Source organism: Geotrypetes seraphini, chromosome 2, assembly GCF_902459505.1.
Source record: "Geotrypetes seraphini chromosome 2, aGeoSer1.1, whole genome shotgun sequence".
Classification (NCBI taxonomy): Eukaryota; Metazoa; Chordata; class Amphibia; order Gymnophiona; family Dermophiidae; genus Geotrypetes; species Geotrypetes seraphini.
Window position 1 is genome coordinate 421,000,694 of NC_047085.1, and position 17,884 is coordinate 421,018,577.

At 43.3% G+C, this 17,884-nt stretch overlaps 2 protein-coding genes across 2 annotated transcripts in view; one reads left to right on the plus strand and one right to left on the minus strand.

The window, feature by feature from the left end:
• The window catches only part of EFCAB1 (EF-hand calcium binding domain 1), a 35,932-nt gene that overhangs the window by 2,080 nt on the left and 15,968 nt on the right, over window positions 1–17,884 (plus strand). Inside the window, exons 2-4 of the mRNA XM_033931143.1 lie at window positions 6,977–7,132; window positions 9,741–9,845; window positions 15,283–15,434. Of these exons, the coding sequence (XP_033787034.1) occupies window positions 6,977–7,132; window positions 9,741–9,845; window positions 15,283–15,434 (413 nt within the window). The remainder of the gene's footprint in view (window positions 1–6,976; window positions 7,133–9,740; window positions 9,846–15,282; window positions 15,435–17,884) is intronic.
• Window positions 1,478–2,129, minus strand: LOC117354164 (translationally-controlled tumor protein homolog). The gene has a single exon (XM_033931144.1). It carries the CDS (start codon window positions 2,112–2,114, stop codon window positions 1,683–1,685), a length of 432 nt encoding a protein of 143 aa, XP_033787035.1. The 5' UTR covers window positions 2,115–2,129; the 3' UTR covers window positions 1,478–1,682.

The following is a 17,884-nucleotide window of genomic DNA, read 5'->3' on the forward strand; positions in this document are numbered from 1 at the left end:
CCTCTTAGGCATGGCCTAGTGGTAGAACTATTGCCTCAGCATCCTGAGGTTGTGGGATCAAATCCCAGTGCTGTTCCTTGTGACTCTGGCCAAGTCCTTCATTGTCCTAGGTACAAAAAAAAAAATAAAGTACCTGCTGTATACAGTATATGGAACCTGCTTTGAATGTTTAACCACAAAAAGACTAGATAAATCCCAACCCATTTCCCCTTAGGCACAATGGGGCTGATTCTATAAAGATGCCTAAACTTGCTCACACACAAAAAATTTTTTTTGCTCATATAAACTCAGTCCTTAGAGGGAACATTGCATGGGCATATTCTTAAATGTTCAAATATGTAAAAAAAAAAAAATAAATGTCCAAGTCATCAGCCCTCCCTGGTTTCACCGGAAGTTACATTGGAAGGAGGGACTCAGCTGGAGGAAGGTCCCAGAGCAAGCCTGTGATGTTGCCTATTCGGTCGATGAAGCTTCTAAGATACTGGTAGAGCCAGGGCTGGAGGCACAAAGGGACTAACCAGGTAAGGGAGCCACAGGTTTGTTGGAGGGGAGGGTTCTGTTTGGCCCGTGATCGTAAGGAGGGGCTTGCTGGCCAGATATGGAGGGAGGCGACTTGCGGCAGTCATCCTATACTGCAAGAATAAGGCCCTTTACTGCTCCCACAGGGCAGTGAAAAGCCTTGTTCCCAAACTCGCAGCAAACAAGCCAAATCTTTCCCCGTTCCTGCGGGTTTGCTGCAGTTTTCCTCAGCTTACTGCAGGAAACAGTCACCATGTCATTCTCTAATTTAGACGAACTGCAGATGAACAGCATAGAAACTAGACTATGTAAAATAGGTTCTGAAAACAGTGAATTGGAAAGGTTTGTTGAGAAAAATGTCCATCTGCCCCTTTGTGCCACTTTTTGGATGTTTTTCTTTTTTGAAAATAAGCCCCATAGCGGAATTAGAAAAGCTACAGAGAAGGGTGATGAGAAGGGGATGAGACAACTTTCCTATAAGGAAAGGGTAAAGAGGCCAGAGGTTTTCAGCTTTGAGAAGAGAGAAGATACGATAGAGGTCTATAAAATACTGAGTGAAGTGGAACAGATAAATGTGAATCACTTGTTTATGCTTTCCAAAAATACAAGGGCCAGGGAGTGCACAATAAAGCTACTAAGTAGTACATTTAAAACAAACCAGATAAAATATTTCTTCACTCAGTGTGTAATTAAACTCTGGAATTTGTTATTGGAGAATACGGTGAAAGTAGTTAGCTTAGCAAAGTTTAAAAAATATTTAAATAATTTTCTAAAACAAAAGTCTATAAGCTATTATTAACATGAATTTGTTTAGGTTTAGTTTTAGGTTTATTTGGTTTTGTAGCCTATCTTCCCAGCATCCTGCCTATGTGGGAAGAGGAAGTGCTGCAGAAAGAACACTTCCGGGGAAGGCTGACAGTAGGAGACTCGCTTCGTTGTGTTGCTGGCTGCCCAAAGATTTATTTTTTTTTAGGCTTATACACATTTTATTACCATCCTAAATGACACTTTAAAACAATGCCTCCACTCATTGCAGTCAGGGTCAAAATAAAAGCTCAAATATCAGTCCACTTGAAGACATTGCTCAGTCCTGGTGGTATGTGGATGAGGAACAGCAGCAGCCAGTTATAATTGGTAATCCAGAGTAGTCTTCCTCAAGTTTATTAACATTTTTCAGCTTCCAGTCCATCTGTGAAGAATTGGAAGTTTTTGAAGTTTGAAAGAATCTCTTTGACTTTATCTGCAGCTCCCATCATGAAAGGTTTTACTCTGTCTGGATTTGTCTTTTCAAGTTTGGCTTTGATTGCTTTCATGTAATTCTTGATATACTGTTTGTAAGCGTCTTTTGAATATGCGGTTTCTTGAAGATGATGGTTCAGGATTACATCAACACTAGTAACAACTGTCGATTCTGTGCACTCATCTTGGATCTCAGCAGAGACATTGCCACCAATTAAAGCATCGTCAATATCACTCTCTTGTCTGTTGACAATCTTGCCTTCTACTTCATAGCACAGGCCACCGTTGGTCAGCTTGCACGGATAAATGTCCGAAAACATTTCATCGTTGATGATGATGTCCTTGAAGAGATGCATGGTGGTGGATGGCGTAGGAAGCAACCATGCTCACACAGCACAGAGGGCACACAGGAAGAGCCAAAGATTTTAAATTACAGCGGCTGGGAGGTAGTAGGTGGGGGAGTCAGGATGCCAGACCATATGAGGGGGGAAGGGAGAAGATAGAGTTGTCTGACCATGGGAGAGGGATGAGATGGTGCACAGGGATGGAGGGGAAGGGGAGACAGAGGGAGGAGATGGTGCACAGCAATGGGTGCGGCAGGGAAGATATAAGAAGAAATGCTTCTTATGAATAGATGGGAATAAGGGAGAAGAAAGCGGGAGGAAATAGTACACATGGATAGATGGGAAGGGAAGACATGGAAAAGTAGATAGATTTTGAGAAGAAAGCAGAAAAATGGAAGAAGTTTAATGTTAAAAATTAATGCTAAAGATGAATGGAGGGCAAAAAGTGAAGAAGGAGAGAAAAACAGCAAATGGATAAGAAGGCCCTGGAAACAGAGTTAAGAGCACAGACAGAAGGAAGTACAGTCAGAGATTGGGAAAAGATCGTTAGAAAAATAAAATTACCAGACAACAAAGGTAGGGGAAATTATTTTATTTTCAATTTAGTGATTGAAATGTATCAGTTTTGAGAATTTACATTTGCTGTCTATATTTTGCACTGTTCAGTAAGAAATGCATTTGTTTCTGTTTCTCTGGGGTTGTACTGCATGCAGAGTCTTGAATCTTAGGGTTTAGTTTGTATATATTAGTACTTTTAGTTTGTGGTCCTGTATTTGCATAGGGGATATCTATGTTCTGAATGTGTGACCAGGGCCAAGTGTTCTGGTAGGAATGAATGTTGAGAAGCATACAGTGTGCTTTTTGTAGTTTAATTTTGTGGTTAACCATTATGTGTTGTTAATAAGATTATATGTGTGTATATATTAAAAATTAATGGAAAAATGGTATTACAATTAATGCTATTATGGGTGTGGGATCTGGGGTAGAGCTTGGGTGGGTTCTGGGGTGGAGCTTTTGGCACCCCCAAACAAAAAAGTGTTCCACTGTCTATGTATGTTACTATGTCCTAGATCAAGCATGACATGGTGAATTTGACCTTATTTTAGAGAATATTCATGGCAGCATACTTCTGTTGTACAAATGAGCACAGATGTACTAACTGGAACTGGTGATATGTTTTGAAGAAAGCAGCTTGAAAACCTCATCAACTAACTGAATCAGGAAGTTGTTGTTCTTTTCCAGCTGGGACAATGATTGTGGGAACTTTGCTCACTTGACTATCACTGACTGGTGAAGGAGCTGGGGTTTATTATGGCCAGGTGAAGGCTGAACTTTTATATTTAATTTAAAGCTTTTTAGAGGCTGGAGCTCTTGTGAGAGGAATCTGCTAGATTTTCATTTGCAAGTCAATGCTTTTGTGGATACTCAAGATAAGATGACAGTGTTTCTAGGGGAATCCAGGAGCTTCAGAATACCGTGTCCTAATTTCTTGGACCCGGTTGGGCTTATACAGATATGTTGAGGACTCTAGAAGCCTTTTCTATGAGCTTCAGATAAGAGGAGCCTTTTGGTGGAGAATCTACTTGTGATTTTGGTGAGGATGGCCCAGAAGGTAGACCAGAAGAAGTCCATAGCTTTTGGAGAGTCTGCTTAGTCCCAAGAGTCACTGGCCCCAGGCTTTTTTGTAGTGCGGAATTGACTGACAAAGTTGAGGAGGAGAATGGTATGGGTTATGTGAAAGGGATGTGTGCACATGTCTAGTAGTGTTATAGAAATAAGTAGTAGTATGTGTGTTCAGAGCTATACTGAGGTTGAGGAGAAATTACAATACTGTTGGATTTTTGGACATTTATTTGTTCAATTTTCTATATCATTCTCCCAGGGGAGCTCAGAACAGTTTACATTGTTATTCAGGTACTCAAATATTTTCCCCTGTCTGTTCCAGCGGGCTCATAATCTATCTAATGTACTTGGAGCAATGGTGGGACTAAGTGACTTGCCCAGGGTCACAAGGAACAGCATAGGTTTGAACCCACAACCTCAAGGTGCTAAGGCTGTGCTTTAACCACTGCGCCACACTCTCCCACATTCTGGAGTACTAGTTTGTTCAGGAAGATGAGAGTATCTTGCTTGGATTTAAATGCTGCAGGGTTGAAGTTGGAGAGATGCAGAGAGTGTGTTGGGTTCTTCTCTGTGATGTGAGGTATTGTAAAGAAAAAGGTAGATTTGTATCTGTGCCAGGAGGAGTGTGTGCAGCAGAGAGCACCAGAGGCATAGAGGGGCATAATAAAAAAATATGTCTCTAAGTCCGATTTAGACGTAGGGCACTAGTCGCCCAAAGTCGGCAGTGCAAAAATGTTCATTCTCAAAAAGTATGTCCCAAAATTTTTTTTTTCCCGAAAATCATCTACGTCTGGGTGTTTGATCATCCAGACTGCCACTATGTCTATCTTTTTACCATATTCTTGACCAATCCAAGCCCAAAACGTCCAGAACAAGACCTTTTAGACGTGGGAAGCGCCAGCATTGTGATGGACTGGCCACTCAGACATGGCAAGAGAGCAGTGGGGCACCTTACAAAGCACTGCTGTGAACTTCACAAAAAGTGTGCCACATAAGCATCTCACCAGAACTCCCTTATAGGTAATGGTGAGCCCTCCCCCCCAAAAAAAAATACCCCCAAAACCAACTATACCCACCCATTTACAACCCCCAATAGGCCTTATGGCTGCAGGTGGCACCTTTATGGCAATAGAGTAGGGTTTGGGTTGTTTTGTGGGCTCACATTTTCCACCATGAATGTAGTGGTTAGAGTGGCTTATGGGCCTGGGTCCTCCTCTCATTGGTTCACTAGCCCCCCTCCCCCCCCCCTCCAGACTACTTAAGCCACCTCTGTGCAGCTCCACTAGCCTTTCCTATTTCAGGTGCTGATGTTCTGGAGGCAGGTATGTACATTTTTATTCTGAACTTTGGGGAGTGCGACAGGGTCAGTGAACATGGGGGGAGTGTGTGTGGGCCTTTAATTTGTCCCTGCAGTGGTTATCTGGTCACTTTGGATTCTTTTTGGGCACTTATACCTGTCTTTACATCATCTAACTCACAACGTATAAGTTCCATCTAGGCAGTCTCGTCAAACATTCGATTATCCCTGCAGGACAACTAAGTTTAGGTCAGCCCACATCCCATCCACATCCCGCCCTAACCACTCCTCCATAAACGCCCCTTTCAGCTCTGGGTGCACAGCGGGATTCAGAGGCCTAAAAAGTCCCTGGATACGTCTAAAAAACCGTTTCAATTATCAGCACTTGGACGACCTGTCGTTTAGATCGTCCAAGTGCCAACTTGGACAGGTTTTTAGACATATTTAAGTTTTGATTATGAGCCCCATAATGTCTGTGTCATGCAAAGCAGGGCTATGCTGTGCATGAAGCTGTCTGCACTGAGGGGTGGAATATTTGCAATTGGACTGGCAATGTTGAAAGAGACTTCTGCCCCATAGTGGTGCTGGTATCCCTTGTGGGCTTTTGGGAGTGACATAAAAAGAGAATCAGCCAGCATCACAGGGGAAGGCCAAGGCTTCTGTATGTTGTGGGTTGGGACTGAGAACTCTTGAAGTGAGTCAGGGGAGGCCCAGAGACACCTGCATCTAACAAAGGTAGCAGTTTCAAGTAGGAGAGCAGAGCACACAGAAGGATATGCTCAGAAAGTCTTGCAGACTTTTCTGAGTTCTAGAAAGGAGCAGGTCTGAGGTGGCACCATCATGACATACATTTCTTGGGGGGGGGGCTCTGCTGTCAATAGAGAACCTCTGTTTCATGACACAAGGACAGAATCTGTCCCTGCAGTTAACCGTGGGAAGCTATCCCCATGTCATTCTTTAAGGAGAGAGGGAAGAATCAGAGTATGAATGGGCACAGCCACTGACACTCAAGCCTTGCTTTGAAGAATGCTGGTGTAGAAGGACTGAGGTTGAGATAGACACTAAAGAATGACAGTCTCTGGTATCCAGAGCAGATATTGTGATGTCATAATATCTCATTCCACAAATGCCTAAGAGCCAACCTCAGTGATGTCACAATGGCTTCATTATCCTATACATGGCTCAAATAAGAATCAGAATATGAATGGGCACAGCCACTGACCCTCAAGCCTTGAATTGAAGAATGCTGGTTTAGAAGGACTGAGGTTGAGATAGACACTAAAGAATGACACCAGATGGTTAGAACATAAGACCGTAAGCATTGCCATACTGGGACAGACTGAAGGTTCATCAAGCCCAGTATCCTGTTTCCAACAATCTAGGTCCCAAGTACCTGGCAGAAACCCAAAGAGTAGCAATATTCCAGAGCTGAGATTGTGATGTCATAATGCCTCACTCCACCAATGTCTAACCTCATCAGTGATGTCACAATGGCTTAATTATCCTATACTTGGCTCAAATAAGAATCAGAGTATGAATGAGCACAACCACTGACCCTCAAGCTTTGCATTGACGAATGCTGATGTAGAAGGACTGAGGTTGAGATAGACACTAAAGAATGACATGGTTATCTGTGGGGGCGGGGACAAATTTTCTCCCCATGTCATTCTCTAGGTAAGCAAATTCACCTGTATCTTCAGCAAATGTGGGAAATGAATCCGCTTTACTGAACTGTCTACTGTTTTGTTCTGAGTATTTCAGATGTTGATATTTGTTCCACTTAGTTGTATACAAATAATTTAAAATAAATTTAAGAAAAAGATCTTTGTGAAAAACTGCTGTCTGGGGTCTTCTGTGGTCTCTAGTTATAATTTAAGTGCTAACCTATTTAAGTGCTAACCTAAGGATAAAATTTTAAGACCAAGTTCAATTTGAACTTCCTTTATTTTTACAGTTAATAAAAATGAAATGGAAGCTCTGATCAGGCTTTTTTATCTACTAATGGGAGAGCCCAGTGAAAGGCCTTCTAGGAATGGTCTGGATCGGAACAAGTTTAGAAATATACTGCATAACACATTTGAAATGACAGACGACATGATTATGGACAGAGGTAAGCCTAACAGAAATAACAATTCAAAGCACATGTAACCAGGTGAACATAGATAAAGTTCCTCTCCTAGCTGTGTTAAGGCCTCAAACTATGCCTTAAACCTGGTCTCGAAAATCCTAGATGTGAAGGCTTTTAATACCTGCTGTAGTGAATGCAGAGCTTTCCCAAACTGCTGAGCCTTGATTTAAGGGTTGTATTTGATTTAAGGGTTGAGGTTTGTTTGTTTTTAACTTTTGTTCTACTGATCCCAAAGGAATCAACTACCTCCTCCTCTGTGTCAGCCAGATGGAAATACTCAAGTTGGAAAGTTCATGCTAAAACCACAACATAAAGAAGCATTTCTCTTTATAAGATTAGATATTTTAGCAATAGGAGGGGGTGCAGGTGGAATGAGGTTGGAGACAGGTTGTGGTTTCAAGGAAGGGTATTTACAAGTGTGTATCTGTGAGTACAAGGGGTGTGTGTACAGGTGACTGAGTATAGATTAGGTGAGTTTTTATGTGTGACTGGATGTAGTGGCATAGCAAGAGTGAGAGGCCTGGAGTGGTGGCACTCCACCCTCTCTCCTTCCCTGATCCTGCCTTCCACGCGTGCCACCCCCCCCCCCCACACACACACTCCTTCCCTGATTCTGCCTGCCATACGCATCCCCCTTCCCTTCCCCCAAACCTCTAGTTGAAGTTGTTGCTCGCGGAAGTCAACAACGTGCTCCTCACGACCCCGCGGCTCTCCCTCTGACATTGCTTCCTATGTGCGGCACCCAGAAATGACAGCGGGAGAGCCGATGGGGTCGTGAAGAATGCGTTGTTGACCATCACGAACAATAACTTCAACTAGAGGTATGGGGGAAGGGAAGGGGGCATGTCCACGGAGGGGAGGAATGGGAAGAAGCAGGGGGGGAGAGGAGGAGGGGTGCCAACGCCCCCACCAACATGGTGCTAGTTCCCCCTTACCATGCCACTGACTGGATGTTGCTTTAAGTGACTGGGAAAGTTGAGGGGTTTCTAAAGGTATGTGGTGGGGTCAGTATATTTAAACATACACATGAGTGAATTGGAATGGGTGAAATATATGGGTGGAGAGCAAGTTTTGATGTGGGGGCTATGGATAGGGAGGAGGGGAGGGTATCTACAAGTGAGTAAATATTTACATGTGCATACACCTATGGTGAGTGTGTAAATGCAGTTATGTATGTGACTGAGTGACTAGGTTTAAGGCTGTGTGTAAGTATGATATGCGAGTCACCCCCTCTCTTTTGTCTCCCTCTCCTCTCATCCTTCTCTTCTACACTTTTGAATAACCTTGAGGTTTTGATTATAGAAAATGTAAGAGTTATCAGGAGCTTGAGGTAATTTTTCATTGGTTTTTCCAGTTGATAATCTGCTAAATCATCATTCATAGGTTAGAGATGCTTTGACCTTGAGTGAGTAAACCCACTGCCGCTTCTTATGGCGAGAATCGTAATTGTCACTTCCACCTGTTCTGGTATTAGCAGGAGTCTAATAATTTCCTTTACCAGAGCTATAACTTCCAAGCACAGAGGCACTTGTGCCATATGTAATGCAGAAACACAATGCAGGACTAAGGGTAAAAACTGAGTTATGTGAACAATGGGCAACACAGTGGGGCAGAAACTATATAAGATATGTATAGCCTGTGGTGTAGCGAGGAAGGTTGATGCCCAGCGCGGTGGCGCTCAGCATCGCCATGTCATGCGCCCCCCCCCCCCACGTACCTCTTGAAATGTTCTCTGGTGCAAGCAGCATCTTCCACCTGCTGCTTAGGCCGGCCTTGGCTCCCTTCTGACATCATGGTCTGGTCCCGCGACAAGGAAGTGACGGAAGTGAGCCAAGACTGATGTGAGGCAAGACCAACGCGAGCTGCAAGTGGAAGATGCTGCTCGGACTGGTGAACATTTCAAGAGGCACGCAGGGGGATGGAGATGAGGAGAGCTGCTGGCACCCCTCGCAAAGACAGTGCCCGGGGCAGTCCGCCCCCCTTACTATTCCACTGTATATAGCAGTTACTCATTGTCACAAAACAGTGCTCTTCTGAACTACAGATCTGGGCATCCTGATGGTTAGCCTGCCCTTCTATGGATCTTTTTGTGTCCTGAGTATGCACAAAAGATCCATATGGTGGCAGCCTCTTTGAGTCCCCAGTTTTTCTTCCTCTTGAGCTTTTGCAATTTTCCTTTTTTGCACTCTTTCACACTCTCTTTTCTCCCTTTTATTTTTGTAATTACATGGGATTGTTATAGCTGTTGAGTTCAACCTTGTTGACTCCCTTTTTCCATGGTTGACCCATTGATAGGATTAAAGAACATAAGAATAGCCTTACTGGGTCAGACTAATGGTCCATCAAGCCTAGTAGCCTGTTTTCACGGTGGCCAATCCAGGTCCCTAGTACCTGGCCAAAACCCAAGCTACCGATCCAGGGCAAGCAGTGGCTTCTCCCATGTCTTTCTCAATAACAGACTATGGACTCTCTGAAGGATTTCTCATCTCTGTTTTTCTTAATTCATTTAGAACAGTATTTCTTTCTTGAAAAATACCAAATCCATATTTCTGAATAGGCTATACTGGGAATAGATATTTTTTTATTCCAGTTTTCCGTGCCTTTGACAAAGATAATGACAGTTACATCAGTGTGACAGAATGGATTGAAGGGCTGGCAGTATTTCTTCGTGGGAATTTGGATGAAAAGATCAAATGTAAGTTCTTATTGTAAAGCTTGCTAATAAAATGAAAATATTAACAATATAAATAGTTCCAAGGGAGCCTTTGCAATACCTCTGGCCAGCTATTTTCTCATATGTAGAGATTTAGGTACCAGAAAATTCTACTTTTTCCAGTGTGCAAGTCTGTGTCATGCTAGCCACAAAGATCTGTACCTATGCACTTTTAACACAAAAAATAGGGCAACTTGCCTGAGAGCCTAAAAGAAATATTTTATGCAATTTTATAGAGAAGTTACTTTCTTCAATATATAAAGTCCTGTGGTAAATATAGAAGGAGTAGATTTGGGGATTGTATGAGGGAAGGGGAAAGAGTGGTAATCAGATATTGGGAGGAGACAGAGGTATGAGAGAGGAGAAAATGAGGACTCGGATCAGGAAGGGAGTGTGTGGGTTGGAATGACAGGTACAGAGGAGACTTGGGGCTGACCAGGGACTGGGGACAGTGCAATCTCAAGAAAGCAGAGACTTAATTGAATTGGTGGTATAAGCAGGGAAATGAGAGAGAAAAGAGTTGGGAGCAGGAATACACTGGGGACTCTAGGGTTAGGGCAGGGATCTCAAAGTCCCTCCTTGAGGGCCGCAATCCAGTCGGGTTTTCAGGATTTCCCCCATGAATAAGCATTGGAAGCAGTGTATGCACATAGATCTCATGCATATTCATGGGGGAAATCCTGAAAACCTGACTGGATTGCAGCCTTCGAGGAGGGACTTTGAGACCCCTGGGCTAGGGGAATGTCTTGCAAACTATCCGGAGCTGCAGCATGCTAAACAGCAGGCTGTAGCTGGAGGGCACCCGGAAGTGCGTGGACGTTGATGATATCACACCGATGTCTGCGAATGCGCAAAGGCCCTGCAGACAGGCCCTAGGCTGCCAGTGAGGAATGGGGGGTGCTCAACAGGAGAAGCGCGGAGAGGAGGAGAGTTGCTGGCACCGGCTCACTGTCTACAGGACATGCCTCTCTCCGTGAGAGAACATAAGAACATAAGCCGTGCCTCTGCTGGGTCAGACCTGAGGTCCATCAGGGCGCCGCACCTCGTGGCACACTTGCAATCTCACCGCGGGACACAGTTTGCAATTCACAGGGCTAGGGGATGAGAAAGGACTGGGGAATTGAGTGGGGACTTGGGAGATTGGAAGCTAAGGGGCTAGGCAGAGTGGAGTCTCAGGGATAGTGGGATAATGGGCTCTTTAAGACTGGGGAGGGACTAGAAAAGCAAAGACTGGGTTTGATGGGAGAAGGACAGGATCAACTGAGCAATTGGGTAGAGCAGTGAGTGGGGAGGGAGAGGCAAGACAGGACTGGGAATGTAAGATGAAGATTAGGAGAGAGAAGTTGGAAGAGGTAGGGCCAGTGCAAGGGTGTTAGGCAATCTAGGTAAACATTCAGCTTTGTGATTCCATTTTTTTTCTTTATATTACTAATTGTTTGGGTACTTTAGCTAGATTGTGAGCCTTTGGGACAGATAAGGAAGTTTTAAGTACCTGTATTTTATTCTAACCGCTTAGATCTGTAATATGTTTAAGCGGTATATCAAATATTAATAAACATAAACATTAATTAACTATGAGATCATTTGAAATTTTGGTGATTAAACTATTATGATTATCTCCAAACTATCCTTTCCAGAACAATCTTGTAAAACTGTATTGCTAGATGTGGTGTACTTTGATTTTAGTAAAATTTTTAACACTGTTCCATATAGATGACCTATAAATAAACTGAGTGCCCTTGGTATGGACTCTAAAGTGACTAACTGGATTAGAAACTGGTTGAGTGGAAGGTGATAAGGGTAATGGTAAATGGAATTCACTGTGAGGAAAGGGATGTTACCAATGGTGTGCTGGAAGCTTTGGTTTTTGGTCTGATTCCTTTTAACATTTTGTAAGCAATATTTCTGAAGGGCTGTCTGGTAAGGTTTGCCTCTTTATGGATAACGCCTAATCTGTAATTGAATAGATACTCCTGATGGTGCGGATAACATGAATAGGGATCTAGTAAAGACTGAATGGTCCAGATTTTGGCAGCTAAGATTTATTCTAGAAAATTTAAGGTAACCCATTTAGGCTACAAAAACCCAAGCGACCAATACAATTTACAATACCATATAGTTTCTTATAACCTGCTAAATTTCAACAAGAACTCAATGTTTAAAATAAAATTACTGAACAATAAATATGAACAGCAATTTACAGGCTTAACGAGAGAAGAGATATATCTTCAGCATTTTCTTAAAGTGGTAATATGAGTTTGATTGACACAGGTACTATGGTACACTATTCCAAAATTTGGACCATGGAATTCAAAGGTAGATCCATACAACTTTTCCTAGTGAACATGTGAAGGGATAGGGAAGGTCAGCTTGAACGCTGTGTCGATCTGGAATTTGTAAAACTGATAACAAGAGACTAGTCCATTTAAATTCTCTCCATGTATTGCTTTATAAATCATACAGGCAATTTTAAATTGAATCCTCTCTTTTACAGGTAACCAATGTAATTCTTTCAGCAGTAGACTAACCTCTCGAACTGGCTTAGTTGGAAAATTAGTCTAGCTGCTGTATTTTGAAGTAGTGTAGGGGAGTAAAGTACTTTTTCTACATGGCAGAGGATCCTGACTTTGGTGTGATCCCATGATATGACCTTAAGGTAGCCAAACAGGCAGAAAAGGCAATGGTGAAAGCTAGAAGGATACTTGGATGCATATGGAGAGGAATGGCCAGCAGGAAAAAGGATGTGAGAATGCCTCTGGTTAAGTCTCTGGAGAGACCTTATTTAGAGTACTGTGTACAATTCTGGAGATGTCACCTTCAAAAAGATATTAATTGGATGGAGTCAGTCCAGAAGATGGCTTCTAAAAGATATCAATAAGTATACTTTGGAAGAAAGGCGAGAGGGGAGACTTATAATAAATACATATTTTTGTGGTATAAATACACAAGAGGTTATCCTCTTTCAGTGCTCTTGAACAAGGGGGCCTAGAACGAAAGCAAAAGGGAACTAGATTTAGAGGTGATCTAAGGAAATATTTTACTACTAGTGTTTAAACCCGTTACATTAACGGGTGCTAGTAAAGCCTCCTTCCCTCACATGTCCCCTATTTTCAGCCCCAGCTCCAAACTCATTTTTACCCCCTGCAGCCCCCTTCTCCCATCTGTTCCCTTTCAGCCCGAGCCCCCTTTTCTCACCAGCAAGATTTCCCTCCCCACTCCACTTCCCTGTCCAGCAGCACCTCTTCCCTGCTCCCCCTGTCCCTCTTCATTGCTCCCATGGCCCAGTAGCACCTCTTCCCTGCTCCCCCGGTCCAGTAGCACCTCTTCCCTGCTCCCCCTATCCCTCTTCATTGCTCCCTCGGCCCAGTAGCACCTCTTCCCTGCTCCCCTGGCCCAGTAGCACCTAGTGTTTTAGCCCGTTACAATAACGGGTGCTAGCGTAGATATCTGTCTGGGTTTTTTTTAAATTTGTCTCTCTCTCCTTGGACGCTGTCTGTCTGTCATTCTTTCTGTCTGTGTCTCTCCCTGGCCCCGTCTGTCTATCTTTATTTCTATCTCTATCCTCTTCCCTCAATCCTGCATGTGCCCTTTTTTCTTTCTCCTCCCCACTTCCTTCCAATGTCTGCTCCCCCTGTCCCTCAGACTTCCATTCAGTGTCTCTCTCCCTCTCTCTTTCTCTACCCCTTCCGTGTACTGTTCATCCTCTGTCTTGCCCCTTCCATTCACTGCCCTCTCTTCTCTTTCCATCCAGTGTCTGTCCTCTCTCTCTCTGTTCCATATGGCATGTCCTCCTTCCTTTCCCTCTTCCTTTTTCCCTTGGTCTGGCATACCTTCCTCCTTCCCTCCATGCCCTGCCATCTCTTCTTCCCTCCAAGCCATTCTCTCCCCCTCTGCTCCTTTTCCTCCTTGAACTTCATCAGGCAGCAGCATTCACAATTCATTGCTGTTGCCGGCTTCAAGCCTTCCTCTCTATCGGGTCCTGTCTTCATGAAAACAGGAAGTAGGCAGGACCCACCAGAGAGGAAGGCCTGAAGCCGGCAACAGCAGCGAATTGTAAACGCTGCTGCTGCCCGAAGAAGCCAGGCCATGAAGCACCCGAGGCAGACCGCTTCTCTCCCCTCCCAGCCCAACCTCCGCTGACCCTGCTATCTCTCCCTCCCATGCGACCCTCCCAGCGAGATAACCTTAACAACTAACCTCCCTCCAGTGTTGGCAGCCGCAGCACGCTAAACAGGCTGCTTCGTGGCTTCCACTCTTGCCAAGTTTAACAATAAATGTAATGTTGGCACACAAAAACATGTTGGCAACGGCACACAAAAACATGCAACACCAATAATGAACGCTACTCAGCAAGACACCACCACACATTGACATGAACACAGATGTGAGACACTGATATACCAAGGTTATGAAACCTTACTGAGCTGTTTGTACAGTGCTGCCAACGTAAGCGCACGGTGGCAAGTGGCGCCACGGTGGCACGGTGGTGAATTTAATTGTCAGACGTCTTATGCTCAAAATACAGTGCGTTTAGGAGTGGTTTTTGTAGAATTGTTTGATGGTTCAAAGGCTTTGGAGTGAGGTGTGTGTGAATATTTAAGTTGCTTGGGCAGTGAATTAATGTTTCCCTAGAAGTATTGGTATTGGACATTCCTAGTACATTGAATATAACGAGCAGAGGCCTGAAATGATTAACTAGAAAGCTAAGCCTGGTGGGAAGGAAATGTGTGGTGCAAGCTTGGACATCATCTAATTCTCCTGCTTTTTGGCAATGGATATCACAGATTTATCGGCTGGTAGAATGGGAGATGAGAAGTTTGCCTCATCTGTAAATAGACCAAATGGTTCTTGTTGAAATGAGAGCTATACTTGCAAGCTCTCCCGCAGAGGGTGAGGAGTCTGATTTTTAAATAAACTGTAAGAACCAGTAAATGAGTGAGAATAACTATACCTTTGGGACTCCTTAGAGTACTGTGAGTTTCTATTTAGGGGGTGGGGGGATTGGGGAGGGGCTGTGGAAAGTAAGGTAGGAAACTTCTAGAGAGGGGAGGTTAAAAATCAAGTTCTCCCCTTTCAAGAGTTTGTTGTGGGATTGAGTTGACTATGGGAGAATAAATAGACAAAAGTTGTGTTGTAAAGGCTGAGTGAAGCATCTTGTAACAGAATTGATTATATGTACTTTTATTTTGGTATTGTTTGTCTGTTCTGTTTATTATCAATAAACCATTTAAAATAAATACACTTTATAACAATGTAAAAATAAATAATTTAATTGATAATGGTGTATGTTAACATATCCCAGTGCAGATTTAAAGTGCTACAGGAGAAAAGTCAGTTTTCCTTAAAACTTCATTATTTTTAAGTTATTTCAGGTGAGATTTAGGTATGTTACAGTTTGTTTTTTTTTGTTTTTGAAAAGATTGCTTTGAGGTTTATGATCTGAATAATGATGGCTATATTACCCGTGAAGAAATGTTTCACTTGCTCAAGAACAGCCTTCTTAAACAGCCAACGGAGGAAGATCCTGATGAAGGAGTAAAAGATCTGGTGGAAATAACCCTGAAAAAGATGGTAAGTACCTGCCCTTGAAGTAAGCAAGAGAAAGTCAAAACACATTATTAATATCGCAAAATTAAATGGAAATCAGAGAACAAAGCTTTTAATGGAAAGTACATTCTGCTATATGTGACCTGCTGAGTGAAAAGGTACCAACTGTGGGATATGTAACTTGTTACCCACAACATAGAGATATCAACTTCATAATCCTGCCAAATGTCAGCCTCAGATATGGACTAATTACGTCTTTAAAAAATGAGAAGACTAAACAAACAGAAAGCCTCGCCATGTAATAGCAACAGTACAGAAGGAAAGGCAAGGGAGAGATCCTTCCAACCAAGCAAAAACTTTATTCTTTTAAAAGCACAGTCCCAACAAGGATCCAAGTTTTGGCATATCTAAATGCCTTCCTCAGGGGACACTCCAGCCATCCTCCTTTCTTTTTGGCTCCTCAAATCACTGCTCCCAGGACTTGCTGTTTGGCAACTCTAACATCACTGTTCTCACAGGTAGACCTGCTCTCTCTAGGGACTCATTCCCCAGAGCTTAGGTCCATCCCTCCTCATGAACTCTAGCACTCTTTGCGGTCGCCTTTCCAAATCACAGTTTCCTTTTTCAGCGGGGCCCCGACATGGCAGCCGTTTTCATAAGTTGTAGGCAGCTGCCCGGCCTAAAGCTTTTCCTCTGACGTGATCCATCCAGGCAGACACAGGAAGTTGCATCAGAGGGAAAGACATTTAGATATGTGGAAACTTGGATCCTTCCTGCTTTTAAAATAATAAAGATTTTGCTTGGTTGGAAGGGCATCTCCCTTGTCTTTCCTTCTGTACCGTTTAAAGTATGAGAAATATTTTTATTAATACAAAAGTAATTAACCCAAATCATGTATCCCACTTTAGGCATTTGCATAGCCTCATTCAACTGACACTATGAGGCTTATTTTCCAAAAAGATAGATGTCCAAGTGGACATTTTCAAAGCTGACTTGCTAGACATTGTTCTGGTCATTTTGTCTCCAGTTTGTCTAAATCGTAGGGGGTGGGGTTAGAGCAGACTTGGCACTTGAGCATTTTGCAGCGATAAACATTTTACAAAATGTCCAGGGCACAATTTGGATGTTTTAGACTAGACCTGTTTTTAAAATGAATAAGGGCCAAAAGCTACCCAAATTGACCAGATGACCACTGGAGGGATGAAAATATGGCCCCAAACACACTGCCCTAGTTGTATCTGACCCCTCCCACCCCCAGATATCTGCATAAAACAGTACATATCTGTCTCTATGACAGGTGAAGATTTTATGGTCAGTCCTAGTAGAGCTGCAAGCAGATCTATTGAGTAGCCTGGTGGGCAGTGCAGTGGATTGTGGAGAATATGCCACCCTAACTAGTATACTTGTGGTGGAAAGTGTGAGCCCACCAAAACCCACTGTACTGCCATATAGATGGCACCTGCAAGCATAAGGGCTATTGGAGTGGTAGACAGGTGGGTACCATAGGATTGTTTTGAGGTTTATGATCTGAATGATGATGGCTATATTACCCATAAAGAAGTTTTGGAGAGCTTACCATATAATGTACAGGGGTTATCATGAGATGTGTATTTGGTACCCTTAATGTGAAGTTCACAGCAATTCCCCTTAGGGTACCCCACTGTTACTAGCCACTGGCATATCTGTGAGGCCAGACCATTAAAATTATTGGCCCCTGCTGAATGCTCTGAATAACTACATGGACAGATTTCTTACTCCCCCTACCCTTTCATCCAGCCCTTGCTTCTATTTCTTAGGGAGGCCAAGGAATAACAGCCAGACTTAAATTGTAGTTAAAAAACATCAGGGCCCTAATGGGAGTCTTGGAGACCTGCTAACTGGCAGAATCCTAACCAAAGAGTCTCTCTGAGCCCTGGGCCTCAAGCCATTTTATTAACTTCTTCATATTATATCATTTCATTTATTATAATTTATAGGTAGGTAGTATCAACTTTTGTGTTTTAAAATATCAAATTATAAATTGCATATGACTGCATTTTGCCACTAGGTCCATATTTGGTTCATTGGTCATGTGATTCCTTGTCAACCTTACCTCATTAGCAATTTTCCCTAGCGTCAGCATCTCTATAATGACTTATAAATCACACACTCATAGTTTTATTCCTGTCAACAATAGAGGGGATTGCATCTAGAGAGTGGCTTAGTGAAGGTAGGAAGTGCACAGGGTGGTTGCACCTCCCCATGCCCTCTTCTCTGCCCTCCCTACTCCTATCCCACCCCCACATAACGCTCTTACCCTCCCTTAAATCTTCGCCAGCATGAGCAGCTTCTCTGGCCTGCTGCTAATGCCATCCTGGCTCCCCTCTGAAATCACTTCCTGTTTGTGGGGCCAGGAAGTGACATTGGAGGGAAAGCCAAGGCCAGTGTGAGCAGCAGGCTGGAGAAGATGCTCACAGTGGCAAAGATTTAAAGAG